Raw genomic sequence first — 20,092 nt, forward strand, 5'->3', positions numbered from 1 at the left:
GTTCTGGAGAAGTTTTGAGTCATTGCTGCTGTGCAGTGTTCTTGTTGTTACTGTCTGGCTTTGACCGCCCAGTGAGAGGTACATATGTGTAATGCATGTTTTGTACTCAGCAGGTGCTTACAGTAAAAAGGTCTTTTTTTATGAGTAAAAGATGCATGTGAAAAGCTCTTGCTTATTTCCCTCCATAGCATGGGAATGATACTAAGTAAGTATATAATTTGTTTTGAAGCGTTAATGTTTTGCAATGTAAATCTTGAAAAGCTAATCCGAATGAATTGTTCTCTACAAAGTATTGGATGGCACAATATCCATTCCATTGGTTGATAGATATAAAACCTACTTGACGGTTTGCTTTAAGAACTGTAGCTGTTTCACCAGGGAAATTACTTCCGGGCTATATAAGGAGGAAAACAAAGAAAAGCAATATATAACTGTCTTCAGAATTAGCAAGGTATCATGAAATACTGTTCTCCTCACTTCTGTCTCCTAAGAAGTCATAGACTTCTAAATTGTGTACCTTTATCTTGTCTGGGTGGGAAAGTACTGGAAGGTCTGAATATCTAAGGCTTTTCCTCAGATCTGAGCTGTACGTGTAGTATGAACTGGTACATCTCCTAAAACTTGAATAACTGGATTCAAAGTTTGACTGTTTCTTTATCTACAGTATAATGAATTCCCTCGTAATTGTTCTCTTCTTATCTGGCATGGTGGCTATGATCATTCTGAGGACTCTTCATAAAGATATTGCAAGATACAACCAGATTGACTCTTCTGTGAGTAAAATTTGCAGCTTTTACATGAGCACATTTTTCTGGCCATAGTGATGTCTGTCTCTTAGTTTTGAGTACAGTCTAGAGAGATGTATAACTAGGATGAGTTTGATACATGATAATATCTCTGGGGGTTAAAAATTATTGGAGATACTCTGATTAACATAGGCTGATACAAATTGATGTTATCTGTGGATGGAGAGTTTGGTGGAATCACTTTGTTTAGTTAGGAGATGATAATATTGCAGTTCATGTGCAACACAACTTCTGACCTCTAGCTGTATTAGAACTTCTTGGTATGTGCATAAATGATATTTTATTTTATTTGTAAATAAAATACAAGTTAAACTGAGTCTAGTTTGTTTAAATTACTGAGATGACTGAAGCCTGTTGCCATCCAACTGAACCTGTTGTGAGTTCTTTTGAAATATGTACTCCGTAAAATGGCAAAGTGGCAGGTTTCTATAGTGGAAGAGAATATAACTGATTATGAGTTAAAAAGACTTGACCAGTAGACTGAGAGTAATTTTTACTCAGCCTTTTACTCTTTGGTAAAAGTGGTATCTGCAACTCAAAGACGAGAAGTAATGTCAGATGCAACAAAGGTTTGAATTTTCACTCTTGTTGCTGTCTGTCTGGTTAAAGAAATTCTTCAAAATGCACAAAAATGTTTCATATTGAAATGAAAACATCTGAAAATACTACTTCTTTGTAGTTTTGATATCGAGTATCTTTTGTTAATGTAAATCAGACAGTGATTTAAAGTGGAATGATTTTTCTCACATCCTTTAACTGACGGTTTTTTTGAGGCTTCTGTTTGATCTCTCAATTAAATTACGTTCAATATCTTATACTGTGTTATCTTTATTTGTTGATCATTCTTAATGTGATAAAGAGCAAGACTTGTAGAAGCTTGATTAGGTTTTATGAGTAGCAGCAGGGATAGGTGTGACTTTCAGAAAGCCACAGTTTTTTATTTTCTTGCCAGGTGTGAGAGACTTAAAGATCTGTTGCAGTTCAAGGAGCTTATTTAAAAAGGTGTGAAATAATTGTGCAAAAGAGGACCTGGGCTGAAGAAGATGCAGTGAAGCAAATTAGTATCTCACGTTTAGGGGATGCTGGTGATTGTACTTCAGGAGAGATTGATGCACCAGCCAGTGAGTGTGATCTTAGAATGTGCGTTTAATGTTTCAACTAGTGCCCACTGGCTTTTAGTGTGATGTGAATTTAGTGAGACATTCATTAATGAAGTGTTTAGAAATCATTAGATTACTTTTAGGGTCTTATGACTAAAAGAGGATTCCTGAACTGAAGAGAACTCATGTCAATATGTTTTCACCAGTGAGTGTTAAACTTTTTTTGTTTGTTTTTTTTTTCCTCTCTAAAATCTTTGATAATGACTACTTGAATGTAGGGGACTTAAATCTTTGTTAGAATGTTTTAAGAACTAAGCTAAATTAATGGTAAGATGAGGATTGCTGCACCTTTGATAAGTTTAATTTTGCTCTAATATTTTTTGAATCTCTAAAGTATAGCTCACTACTTGTACAGTTCTTTTCGTTATGTTGTACGTTAAAGGTTAGCAATATAAAATACTGCTGAATTTTTTGAACAGAAGCCTGAAAAATACTCTGACTCACAGGTAATTAGCCAGTGATGAAAGAGCTTAATTTAAAAGTGAAGCTTTGAGACAAACTGTGGCACATAGGCTCATACAGGATAAATTGGAGGTCTCAATCTGCCAGACTTGGTTTCTCTTTATTTCTTAAACCAAGATAATTACCATGTAGTTATTTGTTTTAAAGTTCATGTTAGAGCCAGAAGGTGTCTTTTGAGTGCATTTCCCAGATGAGTTGTTGACAAGGATTCTATACAAGCCATTCCAAATCTGTAAACATTTTCTGTGTTCTGTCAGGAAGTGAAGTACTAAGCATTTGTTCTTGCTTAGTGCTCACCATTTTGGAAACAGAGATTTCCTTCAGGTGGTAATCTTTGCCACTCTTTCATTCCTTGCTTACAATTACCTAGGAAAAGCCTTTCTTCTGTCTGACGTACAATTTTCTCATCATTATCACATATCCTTCAAGTTCAGACTTACATGAAAGTTTTGTATTTATGCTTCTTTGACCAAACAAATCTTTCTTTACTGGAAGATTGACGTGTTGGAATTATACCTGGATATCTGGTATCATTTTCTATCAGGTATGGGGTGTGGTTTTGTATTTTAATCAGTGTTATCTTGTGTTCAATAGTTTTCAATTTTTGTATTCATGTATCAGCCTTCTGAGAGTAATTTCTAGCAAGCAGAGATATCAGTATGGCGAAAGCAAGGACAATCTTCCAGAAAAAGAAAAGTTACATCATCTGTTGCAATTTAAGGTGCTCTATGTCATTTACCAGTGTGGTCTGGTTTCTTTCTTACCCTGTTTTTCGGCAAGCTGTGATTCTAGTGGTAAGCAGTCCTTTGAACTGAACTCAATATTCCTACACTGAATGGAACCTGTAGCTTTTAACTTTTATGAGGAGCAGAGGGTCTTCTTGTGGGGTTGTTTATCTGTGGTTGTGTGTGTTGGTTTTGTTGTTTGTTTGTTTTTTGTGAGGGGAGGTGTCTGTTTTGAGTGACTTCATTAAAAAGTTTTTTTCTTCAACTGTGGGTCCTTAGAGCCACTGGACTGAGGTTTCCCCCCTCCTTGTTCCATCCTTCCATCCATTCACCTCTGGCAGTGGGACAGAGTGTTGGTACTTGTCTCTCAGGATTCCAGGGAGCAAACTGTCTTCTGGAGTACAGAGACAGTTTCATTCTTTTCCAGTATTGTCATTGAGGCCAATGTGCTCTGAAATTGAAACAGAAAAAGATAAATGCATGAACTAGATTGAAGTTAAAACTAAACTGAATGCTTTGTTTTATTTTAAATTTAGAATGATGTTCTATGGTTTGGCTAATTGCATTTGCTTTTTCTTGCTTTAGGAGATGAGAATTTTCTTGATAAATCTTGCCTTTTTCACTGAACCATTAGGGGGTTATGAAATCAATGAGTGATGAATCAGATGCAATTAGTCTGGCTTTGGATCTTAACTGGAAGCTAATCAAACTTTAAATATGTGTTTTGCATCTTGTTTGTGTTAATTCACTACTGCATTATGTATCTCTGCTAAAGACATTGTTGATTTTACACAGGAAGATGCCCAAGAGGAATTTGGCTGGAAGCTGGTTCATGGAGATGTGTTTAGACCTCCAAGGAAGGGAATGTTACTGTCTGTCTTTTTGGGCCAAGGAACACAAATTTTCATAATGACATTTATTACTTTATGTAAGTAACTTCATTAAGGTGATGTGATTGTAGTGTAGTAGTAATAAGAAAGTTGCAATATTATTAAACAAATGATAGAAGCCTTCTTTTGGAAATGAAGTCCTTCCATTAATAACATAAAATATTAATGCAATTTCATAACAATAATTAGATAGCTTCAGCAATGCTGTAGTGAGCATTGGCATTGAAAGCATTGTGATATCTGGGCTAATGCAGATTCTTCATGAATTCAGAAATCAAACTTCCTTCTTACCAATTTCTTTTTAAAAAACACAGTTTTGCATGCTGTAAATTATCCAAGGGTTCAGTAATGCAAGTTCAAAGATGTAATCAAAGCTTTAATGTTCTGGGAGCCCCTCTGTCCGATGTGTTTGACATGAGCCTGCAGCCATACAGAAATAAGAGCAGGAGTGCAGGCCAGTGAAATAGTACTGACACAGTGTTGACATAATGAGAGCCTACCATAAATAGCTATAAATGCGTGTGATTATGTAACCTGTCACAAGGTGGCATTTTATTATTGGTTATCTGTAAAGTTTATGAGCATTCCTTTTCTTACTGTATAGACAAATGGGAAAGTACACTGATATTTAGTACAAAAGAAGAATCTTCCAAATTTTGTTCTCCAGGTTTAATTCAGATTTTTTTGATCTTTCATAGGGGAACTGCTTTTTTCCATTTATTGCATGATACTGCAAGAATACTAGAATTTTCTTGATAGACTTGTCTTTCAGTGTTGATCACAACTCTGTATCTTGCTTAGCAGTGATAGTTTCCTGTGCAATCAGTGTGGTAGTATAGAAAGAAATGGGTGGCAAGAGAAAACCCTTTTGGTGGATGATGGCATTTTATTTTTCAGCCTTATGGCTATGAGAAACTTTCTATTTAAGAGATGAGGTGGAAATAATGCTTTTGAATGAAACAGTGCTGTTAGGGTATGGTCATGTGATGGGGTTGTAAAAGAGCTTATGCATTCAGCCTTCATTTAAATATGTGGTAGTGGAGGGGATAAACCTTCACAGTGATCTGTGTTATAGGGGAATTTTGACACATGTCCACAAATAACTAAATCTTTTTGTTTCTTTAGTCCTGGCTTGCCTTGGATTCCTTTCTCCTGCCAACCGTGGTGCTTTGATGACCTGTGCAGTTGTGTTGTGGGTCTTACTGGGAACTCCAGCTGGTTATGTGTCTGCTAGAATGTACAAGAGTAAGTACATGCATTTATTTAATGTGACGCAACATGTTAAATTCAGAATTGCTGGGCTGAATATAAGCCTCCAACTGGAGCTGGTGTCTCAGACAGCATATCTGCTTCTTGCTGCCATGCTGTAGAACAGTTGGAAAAAGTCTTGACCTTGAAATTGTTTTTACTTTTATTCCTCAGCATTCAGAGGCGAGAAGTGGAAGACAAATGTCTTGCTTACAGCTCTGCTCTGTCCTGGGTTAGTATTGCTTCCCCTCATTCTTTCCTTTACTCTTTAAGTATGAACAAATCTGAGGTGGGAAGGAGTTGGGGGAAAGCCAACTGTTATGATGCTTGTCTGTGTGATTTTGTTTATGGTACTCCCAAGCTGCTGTTCCTTTTGTGCATTGCCTATCTGTGATTATAAAAAGTGAATTCTGAGGAGGTGGAGTCTGGTAATCTAGAATACAGCTTCTTGGCTTCTTGTTTTGTTGTCAGCTGTGGGGGTAGGAGGAATGGGGCAAGTCTTTGCAAGATTGTGTCACAGCCTTTGGGAATCACTGCACCAGAGCATTTGGCACAGTGATGGGGTAATTCCAGTTTGGTACTGTAGTACTCAGTATATTCCAGGTAATGCTGGTTATAATCTTCTTACATAAATGTGGGTGGTGTCCAGTTTGGGATACGGCTGTAGTGTGTATCGTACTACGTAGTGTGGCCAATGTCCTGCTTGGGAAGGGCAATAGCACTTCAACCTTTTGTTTTCTCTTAGCTCTCATGACCTTTTGTGAGAATTAAGGGGGTGAGGGAGCAGAAACTAATTTCTTCTGCAAGTCTTCATATTTCTTGGTTGCAGCTTTGGGTACACGAAGTTACCCCTTGGCAAATGTCTTGGCAGAAGTGGAAGAAAATATTATAAATTTCTTAAGGTATTTCTTCCGCCCAAAAACCTCAGAATGAATAAAACATGACTTGGCTTCAAATAAAGCAGAATTTCATCAAATGAAAGATAATGTATTCAATAACAACCAAGTGTAGTATTTCTATGAGAAATCTTAGTTCTAAACAAAATGTGCTCCAGTCTCCCTGCTGTCATTTAGATGTTATCAGGAGAGAGAAGAAAATATATATCGATGGAAGGAATACTGTGCTGATCATTTAAACTCCCAGATAAATTGAGTTTCACAGAGGAAGTAAAATGACTGGGGCTGGTAGAATATGAACAGATGTCCTGATTACGCTGTGCTAGTTCAGTGAATTTGCATAATATCATAAACAGCCCAAGGCCTTTTTAATCTCAGTAGACTGATGAGAGTTCATATTTGCAGTATTTTTTCTAACTGTGGATGGGGTAAGTGAGGTCTGTGTTACAAGCCTGGGTAGATGATAAAGATTAGAAAGACTTCTAAAATGGATTTGATTTTTATTTTTTGTTCAACAAGATGCTTACACCAGGGGTCGTTTGGGTGTGCTTATTGAACAAGTCTGTTCCCCCAAACAGTTTTGGCAAGTGTCAGGCCTCTCCTAGGAAGAAAGGGGCCTGTCTATTGCTCTAATCCTCCCTCCTTCATTTTTAAATTAAATACAGTGGAAGGATGCATGTTCACTTCAGGGCAGCTTAAATTCTGCCTCAGGAACACTTTTTTAACAGAACCCAGACAATGGTGCTCTTTGCAGGACTCTTCCTGAGGCTGAATTTTCTGTGCTATATCTTTGAATCCAGGAATAATGGCAATTCACACAAGCTTCTATTTTATATGAGGTTCCTTTGCAGAATGAACGTTCTGCTTTGTTTTCAGAATGGGATGTTTGAAATCTTAATCTCATGTCTCTGAGTTCTTTTTTAGTGTTTGTCCAGGATGTTTAGAAAATGAGGCAGATGTGTTTAATGGGGGAGGGAAGAGCAGGTCTGGAGACTTGTCATGACTGGTGCAGTCTTTATTTAAATTCTCCAGAAGCATAGGCTACTTAGTATGTGTAACTCCATGCTTATACAAATATTTCTGTTTTAGGGCAGAGCCCTCTTTAATGCCCCCTTCCCCTTGTGACACAAACTGCAGCAGCACATTACGTTTGTTGTGAGAGTCCATGGGGCTTCCTAAATAGGAGATTTTGCTATCACTGTATTTATTCAGAAGGAATTTACTGTTTATAAAGGACCTAAATAAAGGATATATCTCTGATTTTAATAGGAAAGGAGGTTCAGATAAGGAGTTTTTAAATTTATTCTGTATTTTTCCATTCTTTGTATAGATTTTTTTTCAATGGCATGTTTCTGTTACTTTTTGGTATTATGTACAGAGTCTTTATTTAAATAATGGCTTTACTGTAGGTTCCTACATTACAAGCATTGGATGGTGCAGGCTTTTTTACTTTAACTATACCAGTGGTGAAAGGAGCTAGGACTGTTGGGAAATTGGAAGATTGAAAGAAGCTACATTTGTTTCAACTGATTTATGTTTTGTAATACTAAGTGATATTTATTCTTTCTTGAATATTTTAGTATCTTCTCTGATTTTATTTTTCAGGATTGTCTTTGCTGATTTCTTCATTATGAATCTCATTCTGTGGGTGAAAGGCTCCTCAGCTGCCATCCCTTTTGGCACTTTGGTTGCTATTCTTGCTATGTGGTTTGGAATTTCAGTCCCATTAACATTTGTTGGTGCCTATTTTGGCTTCAAAGAGAAGGTAGGGCCCTTTAAATACAGATTTGAAATATACCTGTCCTCTGTAATTGAGCCATTGAATCTCTAAGTAGGAGTTCCAGACAGGATCTGGTTGGATTGAAACATCTGTGATCCCATGATTGTAAAATGATATTTTACTGTCTTGATATTGAAACAGAGTGTATATTTGTAATGACACACCAATCAGGTTTTTTCTGTCCATTCACTAGAATCAGGTTTTAATAATGTTCTTGGAGGTCTTACCTGCCTTTTGTGCTTCAGTGATACCTCAGTAGTATTGCTGAGTTTTGAAGTAGTGCTTCAGAGAGGCTTCAGTTTTGTACTTCATTAGTTTGAGGTAATGCCAGACAACTAAGAAAAAGGGGATGTTATTGGATTTTTTTAATTTTATTTTGTTTCTAATTAAGGACTGAACAGATTTATTTCCTTCTTGTTCTACCTTGCTTACTGTCTCATAGTTGTAATGTCTAAAGCACGTGTGCTTTTTCTTAACGATGGACATCAAGTTTGTTGGTTTTTTTGTTTGATAACTTGTGATGGCTTATGAATGAAATTATAGTTATGTTTATCAAATCCTTATATGCTAATATTAGGGAAAAGTAATCTTATTTATGATGTAATAATTAATCTTTTATTTCTGTTATTTTTTTCTGCAGCCTATTGAACATCCAGTGCGCACAAACCAGATTCCTCGCCAAATCCCGGAGCAGTCATTTTTCACAAAGCCATTGCCTGGTATCGTCATGGGTGGTATCTTACCCTTTGGCTGTATTTTTATTCAACTTTTTTTCATTCTGAATAGCATTTGGTGAGTATCACTTTTTTTTTTCCCCTATAGTTATACAGGTATGATAATAAACACAGTGAGTTTGAGCATCCCAAAGCAACTAATATAAGGAATAAACCAATTTTAAAATTTTTTGATAATTTTACAGATTTTATGGAATTTCCAGAGTCTGTATTTCTGTGCTTAGAACTTACAAAACTAATTCTTCTTAATGGCAACTTAACAGTATGATATGAGAGTCCTATTGCCTTGTTTAACTTCCTAGCTCTGAACAGCACAAACGTGGTTTCTTGCTGTTGTGGTTAGGTAGAGCCTAATCCATTGTGTAACTATGTTATGATTTATGAAATTTATGTGATCTAGCAGTTTCCACTCCCTGTGGACAATTACTCCACTCCTAAATCTTGCAAAACCTAATCAAGCAGTACACAAAAAATTAAGCCAGTGCAATCTTTCATAACTTTCACAATGTAAGTGTGAAATGTCTAATACATTGTTGTTCAATGGGAAATATTATCCTGAAGGTGCCAGGTTTTTATGATGTCATCTGTACAGGTTGAGATGTCTTACAGAACAGTTTTCTAAATCAGATCTTAAATGCAAATAAATTAGTTTAGCTTTTTATATCAGTCCTCAAAAAAACAGAAACCGTGTAATGTAGCTGTGCTGAAAAATATGATCAGCTGACAAACAGGTGTATTGTGGACTTTTGTAGTTGAAATTAGCAAATTCTTAAATTGTTTCTCATTATTTATCCTACAAAGGTGGAGCATGGAGGGAATATGCAACTAATACTCCCTCTGTCAAATGCAGTAATTGTCACCTTCACTCAATAATTTGTTTACTTCCCTTATCTGAAAGACACCGGATTAAAAGTAAATGAACATATTTCCCTTGTATTTATTTTTGTGGGTGATTTTGTGTTTGGTTAGCACTTGGGTTCAAGTCAGCCTTGGTCTGGGGATAGAATGGGAGTGGAGGAACATCTGGTTGTATGCAGAGACGCCTGGAAAACTTAGCTGCAGTAGCTGGAAGGAAGTTAGTATTGTAACTAGGGAAGAGTACAGGTGATGCAGGAGTTGGGGAAGCTAAAGGTCTTCCCAACAAAGAGACATGAAGTGATAAACATCTCTGGTGGAAATTGCCTGTAACTATTGTCTGTGAAAGTTCATAGATGCTGATTTCAGGTATAATTGAAGAGTTTGTTGCTCTGTAAAGCAATGATTTTATTACTGTTAGCTTAAATATATGCATGTTTACAGAGTATATTCAGGTAAAGAAAACTTCTTATGAATTAGCCAATAGTGGTATAGGCACAGTCACCCCAGTGGTGTAGTGTGGATACAAATATGCGGCTAGCAAGAATTTTTCTTGCTTCTTTCCAGTCCTGTGAGATATTTTTCTCTCTCATGGAAGATATTAGTAGAGTTCTATAAGCCATGAACACCTGCAACCTTGCGAACTGTTGTTTATAGTACAGTAGGAAAATACTTTGACAATGGATGTTTTAGGATTTTAGCCAATCACCCCAAGGGGTGTCTGATCTTTGACCAATTAGACTATGAAGAAAAAAGTCTATAAAAGAGTTGTAAAATAATTAAGTAAATCAATCTTGCTGCACAATTCCTGCCTGCTGGATCTCTCTTCAGCTCCCTACCACTGCGGGATACCACGATAGCATAGGTTTTCTGGGTTTGCTGGTTTGGATTTTTTTTGCTTTTTGGTTAACTCAGTGTCAGGTAACGTGACACTGTGAGTTAACTCAGAGCTTCAACCAAAAATGAGACTCACGTTTTTATTTGGTTTTAATTTTAGGTCTCATCAGATGTATTACATGTTTGGATTCCTGTTCCTAGTTTTTATAATTCTTCTAATTACATGTTCAGAAGCTACAGTTTTGCTGTGCTACTTCCATCTGTGTGCAGAGGTAAAAGTTACACTTTCGATGTAGATACGACTTGTATCTGGAAGATGTTAGAAATAGAGGTGAGGTATTCACATACGCTGTGAAGTGCTGGACACTGAACTGATTGCATTTTCAGCCTTGACGTACCTGTCTTAGCCACTCTTCTGAAATGTGCCTTTTGTTTCAAAATCCACTGCTGGCAAGAGATAAAAATAAACAGCCTTGATCTTAGAGTAATTTCATGTTCCTCGTGGAAGCAATACAGCTGACTTTGAAGAAAGAAAGTATCTACGTGGCGTGTTGGAATTTTTCCGATCTAAATTTTGCAGAATTAAATGTGTTTCATAAGACAATGTTATTTTTTCACCATCTTATCTATATTCAATTTCCTACATGATAATTTTTAGTGAATGGTTTACTGTTTCTTTCAGGACTATCACTGGTGGTGGAGGTCGTTCTTGACTAGCAGCTTTACAGCAGTTTATCTCTTCATCTATGCAGTCCATTACTTCTTCTCCAAACTCCAGATAACAGGAACTGCCAGCACCATTTTATACTTTGGTTACACAATGATCATGGTCTTGATTTTTTTCCTTTTCACAGGTAAGTACAATGTTCGAACTAAGATTAATATGGAGGGCTCTGGTTTTGAAATGAGAAACATTAGGTGAAATTTAGACTACATGGAACATTAAATACAATTTATGACTCTTTAGGCAGTGTTACTTATATGGTTCGTGGCACCACATAGCACAGTAAGATATTTTTTTACATTTTCCTCCTAACTTGAAGTTACATTTATTTATGGTAAAATTAATTTTCCTTTATTGAATATTATATTAGCAATGAGTTCAAACCATTATATTTTCAAAGGCCTGTTATTGTTCGCTTTAATATCGAGTGTTAACTTGATCCTGGATTTCATAATTGGTTCTAGAAGTTCTGTAGTTAGAGATAATTTCACTCTGTGTATGGAGGATGAAAGATATTTTCAGCTTTCACTTTCAGCAAGTGAAGGAGGATGGTGCTGGGGAAAAAGTGAATGTTGACGATAGAGTTTTAGTACTGTTAGTTGTCTTGCCTGCTTATTAAGCACCACTTCATAATGATGGAAATGTACCTTAACTGGAGGAACTGATTTGAAATATGGCTCTCCAGTGTTACTTGTCCAACTTTTCTGAGGTTACTCACGCAGACTAAGCGTCTTCTACAGTATTATGCTAATGTTCATAATCACTTGACTGAAACTATAATTTCCAAGTTGATTTGATGAGAAATCTGTGGCCAATTTACCATGTGTTAGTGAAATAAGAGGCTCTTTGAAGAGTACTGGCCTTGAAAAATAGCCATGAGTGTTTTGTCTTGGTGTTCATCATACTGCTGCTGTTGTATATGTAGATTTAACACAGGAAGTCAGATCTTTTAGGTGTCACTGCTTGGCATCATGAAATACTGCAATGACAGAACTAGAGAAAATGCTTGTTCATATATGACGGGCTGTTCATAAAAACAGCCTTGATAGTCACTCCAAAGATTTGTAGCAGAGGATTTCTCTGTGGAGGGCATGATAGTTTGTATTGTTACTTTTTAACTTCTTCTGCCTGTTTGTGGAAAGCTGCTGTGATACTTCATGTTCACTTTGTGAAATACATCTTTTAGTTAAGTGCACTTAAATGCAGTTAAAAAAGAGTGGCTAAAATAGGTAATGAAAGTAAGTCTTAGTGTCAGACTTCAAGTTTATCAGTGTAGCAGTAAGAAGGACCTCTTTCATCTCTTTCTTCTACTACTGGTTGACACAAAGCAAAAAAACCAATGTTCATAAAAAAATGAAGAAAATTGCTGTATGTGTTTGAACAAAGCAGTTATGCTATAGAAATTATATTAAATAGCAGTAACTGCTATTGGTGGTTCTTGTTCTTTAGAAATGTGTCTCTTCTAAGAAGGACAAAAGAAGCAGGGGAAAAAAAAGGAGGATTTAATTTTTCTATTTTTTAATTATTAGAAGGCAAACATGGAATATTTGCATTCACATATTGCTGGGTAACCCCCTGCTTAAATCCTGGTGAAAGAGACAAGCTGCAGGTGTCTTCTGTAATATATATCTATCTATATTTTAAAAAAGCCCAAAAATATAGTCTAAAATGTTTTAATTAGTTTTAAACTAAAGCAATATGTTAATATGTGTCTGGGTTTTAGCATAGGTTAGTTGCTATCCTGCCAATTTCAATTTCACTTATAAGATGCAAATTGGTGGAATTAAAAATAGCCCTTTCATATATAAAATGATATTTGAAATTGTCATAGCAGCTGCTGAAATGGTATTAAAAGCTTCAGATATGCTGATCCTGGACTTCTTGATGTGAAGGCCAGTGAGGCCCCTGAAGTACGGTAATAAACTGTGCTGCTGTTATTTTTGCAGCGTCGTCTTTTTCTTTTGAAAGAAACCGACAGTGGTGCTCCCTATGCTGCTTTTGTAGCTCATGAGGAAAACTACTACATGGTCCCCTTTTTTTTTTCCATTTAATAGAACAGCTAATCACTAGAAAGCTAATGGGTACAACAGATACACAGAGTGCCTAATAAATCCTTGCTAATGTAAAAGGCTGTAATAACTTTCTTTTCCATATTCAATTTGATGGTAGATTTTTGGGCTTGAAATGTAAGCTGTTCTAAACAGATGGCACAAGCAGAAGACACTTAACTTTGCTTTGTTTTGTAAAATATTCCATAGCAACCCTTGTTTTAGAAAATAAGGGTTCAGTCCTTCACAGTTTCTGGAGGTGAAGGAGTTTGCTAATGTAATTTTACACACTGTTTGTATGAATAGTGTTCCCAAAATGGGACCTTGATCTGTTCCACTTAAGCTAGCACTAGGTATTTTGGTTTTCTCTATTCTTGCCTATTAGGTCTCAGCAACTATGACAGAATATAAAGGGCAATGTTAATACCTCCTCCATGGCAGCGTGTTGTGTTACCCGGGGCATTACAAAAGGGATCATAATGAATAAGTAAATAGGAACTGAATGCTTGTATGGTAACACTGACAGTAATATAATCTGACCAGTGAAATCTAATGGTGTGTACACCCAAACCAGACAATTCGATTTTAATGTACAAAGTGCAGCTAATCTTTCAAGAAATAACAAGTGAGGTTGGATGGGGATAGCTACATGATTACATGTATTTTATTCGAGGAGGCAAAAAAATGCTGAACATAGTCAAAGCATGTTTCTTTACAGTGACCTCTATTTTTGAACATCATTTTCACTTGTGAGTTAATGCCATTTTCAAAATTGAGTTTTGATCTTCTGGGTAGATTGTGTTTTGAATCTGAGATTCTGAAGCACCCACCACTGTGCGGTGATTGAAACCAGTATGATACAGAGAGCTTTTAAGGTACATGAGAAGTATCAGCCAAGTGCAGAGTGCTTTTCTATTTGCTTTCTTACAATCTGCTCGTGCTTTGAATTCTATTTTCTTCATTAAACAATGAAGCTAGAAGAGACTGATAGAGCAGAAGAGTCTGCGTAATGTATTTTGACATTATTCTGTGCAATAATCCTTGTTTTTAATTTTGAATTTAAACTGGTTTACTAATAACTGTCCCTTACTCAGTTAGGTGCTGGATTTGTGTATAACATCTTGTTTCTGTGTATCAGAAAGTGGTAGTATATATATTTTGCAGACCAGGCTATTCAGCAGAATGTAAAGCTGAGGTTGATTGATTTGAGACAATCAAAAAACAACTGAGGTATCAGTGGCTCCATGTTGGAACCCAAAGTGCAGGGAATATTTCTCTGCCTGTCCTGAAGGACCCATCCCCCCAGGAAAACACTGTTTTTAACCTTTGTCCATGGAGAAAGCTGCCAAGGCTTTGGGATGAATTAGAATCTACAAGGGTGTGAGTTAGGTGGTAGTGTAATACATAGTTTGTTACAGGGTGAAAAATTTAGAGTTTTTAGGTTTATTAATATGGTAAGTAGATGAAGGCAAGATGGAGGATCCCTGTCGTTTTTCAGGTCTCTTCCTTCTTCTTCACTGTCATGGGTTAGCAAACACTACATTTCCACTACATTCACCTACTCCATTTTCTGCAGTATTGGTAGTACAGAACAATTGGTTAGAAAATGCCACAGTACAGGGCTATGTGAATTGATAGTTCATTAGGCGTTGGTAGAAAAGTAAAAATAATGTACGTACTTAGTAACTATTGGGGGTAATCTACCTTTAAAAGGGCCTTGAGTTTCCTGGATTTTTGGACACATCTTGCTTCTTGGCTAAAGAAGTGTCATGAGTCATCTTCACATCTGGGTTTGTGAGTTTTAAATGGGTCCTGCAAAAGATCTTTTACCTGTACCTCCCTAGAAAGATCAATGAAGTGCAGTGAGCTGCTGTGCACTGGGATGGCATCACTTTCCTAGGCTAGTAGGGGTTATTTAAAAAGATAGAATCTTAAAATATGCAGGTCACCCACTTAGGGGAATAATAAGGATCTATCCCACAACAGTGAGGTCTTCAATGCAGACCATTCAGGTGCTTTTTCATTCAGTTTAAGCTGGTAAGTGGTTAGGATTGGTTAAAGTAAACACTAGCCAGGAAACGAATTTGTTATATTGGATTAAACCAAACAAACAGATTATACAGGCTCATTGGAGGAATTGGTGTTCGGCTTGGCGCTGGGTCATTTGATAGAGATGTGCATGTGAAAGCTGTAAAAACCTTAAGATACAAAGGAGTTTAGACCAATCAGAAAATAAATGTAATGGTCTCAACTCTTTCACCTTCAAATAGTGGGGTATTTTATTTATTTGTTTGGGGATTTTGGTTTTTTCTGTGGGTTTTTGTTTGTTTGTTGCTTTGTTGGGGTCTTTTTTGTTGTTGTGTTTTTGGGGTTTTTTTAAGTACTGAGTGTTAGAATTTTTTTTTTAACAGCTTTACCAAAACTACCTTTGGGTATCTGCTCCCTGTCCCGTTGTGTTCATTGAAGTCTGTCAGAGAAGCCTGAGCTGCAGAGGTGTGCTTCTTGTTGATAGTGCTTCAAAACTTGCGTTTCAGTTTGAATATGTTTTGAAAGAGACAAATAAAAGCAAGATCCTGGTCTGATCTTACCTAAACCTTACCTAAATAGCTCTCTTGTTCTAATGAGAGGCTCATTTTAATAAGAGATTATTCTAATTTTGGTGCAAGATGAGCATAGAAAAGCACTCAAGATTGAAGTGCTACCTATGCTCTTCAAGAAAATACATTTCAAGCCATGCAGTGTGAGATGGTAAGGTTGGATTTTAACTAGTGCAACTAGTAATAGCAATTTTACTGGGTAGAGGTACGGGTGGGTATAGAAAACAGAGTGTGCTGTGTTTTAAGATTGTTTTTAGTCAAAGCAGTTAAAAGGAGAATCTGAGAACCTGTGATACTTGTCAGCACCAGCCTAAAGATCCAGTATGAAGTGCTGCCCAGTATTAAGTGCTAAAATCTGGAGCAAGGGACAAATTAGTGAAATGGGCTAAAACACAGAAAATGTGGAAAATGTTCTGGCTAGAATTTTCAAATGAGCCACTCTAGTTCAGAGCTATTTTTCTTCCCTGACTGCTACTCATTTGCAGATCCCTTTCACTGGGACATTTATTACTGTGTAGGAAATCAGAAGCTTTTTGACTGCTTTACCTTTTGTGGGCTTTATAGTGTTCATGGTATCACAAGCACCCCTAGGGCTGAGGTGGAAAACACACTGAATTTCAGTGGAACCAGGCATTCTGCTGTGGTTCGTGTTCTTAAAAATAAAGGCAAAAGTTGATGTTTTGCAGTAACATAAGCAATCATGTAGGTAAAGCAACTGTTCAGGGGACCCTTATAAATAATGTTCTCTTACCTTACATTAATTTCTGTCCAGTAGTACTGATTTTGCAATGTCAACACAACTCTGTGCTGACCTGAGCCTTTGGAAGCTTCTAGTCTGTTTGGCCCATGTTATTAAAAAAAACAAAAAGCACTAAAGCCACCTAGTTGATTTGGTGTGATTAATTTGCACTCCTAAATCTGCAGTTGGATTTTTAACCCAGTTGAAAACCAGTTTTCAACCTAGTTTGTGCCAGCACCTTTAAACCATTCTGATCTTAGAGCATCACGTGGCTGTTTAGGAGAGGTACATTTGACAGATGATGGGAGTCCTTAGTTTGATGTTCTTTTTTTGATGTTTCTGGTCCTTGTAGCTATCCACATATGGAGTTTGTAGGATATATTTGTTCATGGGAGGGAAGAAGAAATTACAGTGCTGGTAAGCCCCAGTTATTGATGTAGAAGTAACAACAGAAGAAATCTGTGCTCACCAGAGGAGGTTCTGACTACCTAAGGCTGTGTCTTGGTGATGAGTGTTGTCTTTCTCTCCTGAGTTCATGATTCAAATCTGGTATCTGACAAACATTACCACTTTAAAACAATGTCTTACTCTGCTTCCAGTACATTGGCAATATTTTTTGTAAAGTTTAAAAAATGAGCAGGATGTACTTTGTCTTTGATTTGCTAAACAGACTTTTTTTTTAGGAGGGGGAGTTGAAAATCAATGTTACTGAAATCTGTGAAAATCTGTTTATAGATGAAATGCTTGTTCACAGTGTGAAGTCTTTGAGTTCTGTTATGACTGAGGCAATATTTTATAGAAAACCGATGTATTATAAAGATTCAGACTAACAAGGATCAAAGGAAAATATGTGGATTTACAGTATGTTCCCATATTAAGTTGTGGCATGCTCAGCAAACTATGGTAGCTGTCATTCTTGGGATAGTTGTACATTTTTTGTTATAGTAGTACATTTCTGTTCTAGAACAGCAGATAAATTTTTACAGTACCTCATCTGGTAAACATTTGGAAGAAACTCCTTTCAAAGCCAAAAAAGGCTCGGATTGGGCTATTTTATAAAAACAACCAGGAAGCAGAGGCTGAGAACCATTATTAGGACAAAACTGTGAGAGTAAGGCTTAGAGTAACAATGCTGGTATTGGAAGAAGTAGGAAGGAGTGAGAATTCACCGTGAACTGCAAAGACTCAGTGATGTCAAGCCTACAAAGGAATGACATTCCTTGTATGGTTGATGTCTGATCTCCTATCAACAGCCATAAATCTGCTGTCTCCTACTGTTTCAGAGAATAACAACTGCAAACTTGGAGGGAAAGGGTAATCTGTGGCATATAGTAATAGTCTGTCAAAACCCCTTTAACTACAAATATACATCGTAGCACGAGGAATGTAAGAATTGGCATACAGATAATAAGCATCCCAAGATAGGTTCCTTGCTTGGGAAATGTGTAGATGTGGTCTGAAAGACAGAAATGTAACTCAGGTAAAAAACCCAAGTGCTTAATAAAGAATCTTCTAGTTATTAAGTCAGTCACAAAAGTGAAAGAGATTGGAGCTGATGTTAAACGTGGGCTGTACATACAGAAAAGGATAATACGAAACTGGAGGAGCTGAGTGCATGATACTATGAGTGCTTGCAGTAGAGCTGGGAAGGGCTATTCCAGGGCTGGCATGTAGCTATGTCTTTGAGAGGGAATTCAGTGCAAATGAGATCTTCCCTTTTTTTATCTGTTAAGACTTAACATCTGTGTGGCAGTTTGCAACTAGGTAAAAGTGTGAGGAGCAGTGCGTTGCTTCCTTTAGAGTCTGAAGACTAAATTAATTGACTGGGACTCTTGCATATGAAGTCTCCTTGCATATGAAGTTCTTAAAGTAATTTAAAAGTAAATGGGATGGACAGTGTCTTTGCAGTTGCCCCATAATAGTGACTGTTGGTGAAAACCACAAATTTGTTCATCAGTTTAAAACTAGAAAATTGGTATACACTAATCTCATTCAATGTTTTGGTTTGTCACTGCTGCTTTCACTTGCTGCTTGCTTCCAGCTGCTGTAGCACTCAGAGCATTCCTTTGCCAAAAGGAAGTAACAGGATATACAGAAGAAGAAATTTCTATTCTCAAGTATAAACAGAGCACGATGAATATAAAACTGGGACAGGTGAATTTTTCCAAGGCCTTGTTATGTGTCATAATTCATAGGTGGCGGTGAAGTATTGTAGACCAAAAAAAAAACCAGGTAGGGGCTGACTTGGTGTGTGTATAAAAGTCGCTTTCTGAACTGGTGCTTGTGTCCCTGCTCATGGTGGTGTCAACACGGTCATTGGTGGCTTAAGTGTACGTGAAGCGGCTTGGTCCCTAAAAGTCATCATTGATCTAAATCAATAACCTAGCCTGGGGATGAATGTGTGTTGTTAAATTTAAGAAGTGCTGTTTTTCTGGGTAGTTAGCTGGATTACAATGTTCTGTTCTGTCCTGCTGGGAAGTACTTGTTAGATTTCTCTCTCAGAGCAAACTGTAAGATAAACTAACCATTTTTACTTTCTCGTTTCAGGGACTATTGGATTTTTTGCCTGCTTCTGGTTTGTAAGTAAGATTTACAGTGTTGTGAAGGTGGACTGAAAAGCTTTCAAAGTGTCTTTTGAACGTATCTCCCTTGCTGTTTGATAATTTTTACCATGTATTGAAAAACATCCTGTGTAATTATTCTAATTTGTAAAAGCAGAAGACCAGACCACAACATAAAATAGAGATTTTTATTGAAGGAAATGGCACCATTGCCATTTTAATGTAAACATTTTTGTTTATATCAGTATGCTCATGGAACATGTTAATTACAGTAATTCAAAAATTATATCCAAAATTCGATTTAGGACAAATAAGAATTTTGTGAACTAGTTTATTTGAAAAATTGAGTGCATTATGCAGTCCTCCAGCTGAATTTCCTTGTGACTAGGGTCTGGGGTTTTTTGTTACCTCTTTTGGTTACCATTTTTATGAAAGCCTAGGACTGTCAAGTATATCTATGTAAAATGTGAATTTTTTTAACTTAACTATGATTGTACATATTATCCTGCACCTTCTTTACAACTAGGTTATCTTCTTACAAATGTACATGCGTTTAGTGTAATGTAGACCTTACTAAAAATATTGACACTGGTTTTTGTTCAAATAAAACTGCACAACTCCAGCTGACATGTTTCCTTTCTTGTTAATTAGGTCTTCACTACTTGGACGCAGATCATATTAGTTTAACCAGCTGATTGGTTTTGAGTTTTATATTGTTTATAAGCAGTTTGACTGTGGCTTTGGCCGCAGATTGTGCAAGGACTGGTGGGTCACTTGAATCTATGGCTGTAGGATGGGCAGGGGCTTCTGGACCTGTGCATTAGCTCCGTACTTTCTCCAACTTACCCCAAAATATTTTTTGCTGGGCAAACCATTACTTTCTATCAAAGATTAATCCCATTTTTCTTCTTGTAGCCATCTGAAACATATGTCTCCTTATTCTTCATCCTGTGAAGATTAATTGAGCTTGTTGGGAAGTCTAGACGTGAATCTAGTGGGCTTGGGAATGGGTGTTTCATAAAGGTGAAGC

The 20,092-nt window shown here is 36.8% G+C and overlaps 1 protein-coding gene across 3 annotated transcripts in view; it reads left to right on the forward strand.

Annotated features, from left to right (window-relative positions):
* LOC116450869 (transmembrane 9 superfamily member 2-like) overlaps positions 1-19,684 on the forward strand; it is a 28,602-nt gene extending 8,918 nt beyond the window's left edge. For 2 of the 3 annotated variants that reach the window (XM_032123771.1, XM_032123774.1), the window contains 9 exons: positions 665-773; positions 3,949-4,081; positions 5,169-5,288; positions 5,466-5,523; positions 7,793-7,952; positions 8,608-8,759; positions 10,554-10,665; positions 11,076-11,247; positions 18,543-18,876. In XM_032123771.1, coding sequence (XP_031979662.1) covers positions 665-773; positions 3,949-4,081; positions 5,169-5,288; positions 5,466-5,523; positions 7,793-7,952; positions 8,608-8,759; positions 10,554-10,665; positions 11,076-11,247; positions 18,543-18,706 — 1,180 coding nt within the window. In that variant the 3' untranslated portion in view covers positions 18,707-18,876. Of the gene's footprint in view, positions 1-664; positions 774-3,948; positions 4,082-5,168; positions 5,289-5,465; positions 5,524-7,792; positions 7,953-8,607; positions 8,760-10,553; positions 10,666-11,075; positions 11,248-18,542; positions 18,877-19,048 lie in introns of those variants that run through there. The other variant, XM_032123773.1, reaches the window with a different exon arrangement.
* The last annotated feature ends 408 nt before the right edge of the window (positions 19,685-20,092 follow it).

The sequence above is a fragment of the Corvus moneduloides genome, chromosome 14 (genome assembly GCF_009650955.1).
Source record: "Corvus moneduloides isolate bCorMon1 chromosome 14, bCorMon1.pri, whole genome shotgun sequence".
NCBI lineage: Eukaryota > Metazoa > Chordata > Aves > Passeriformes > Corvidae > Corvus > Corvus moneduloides.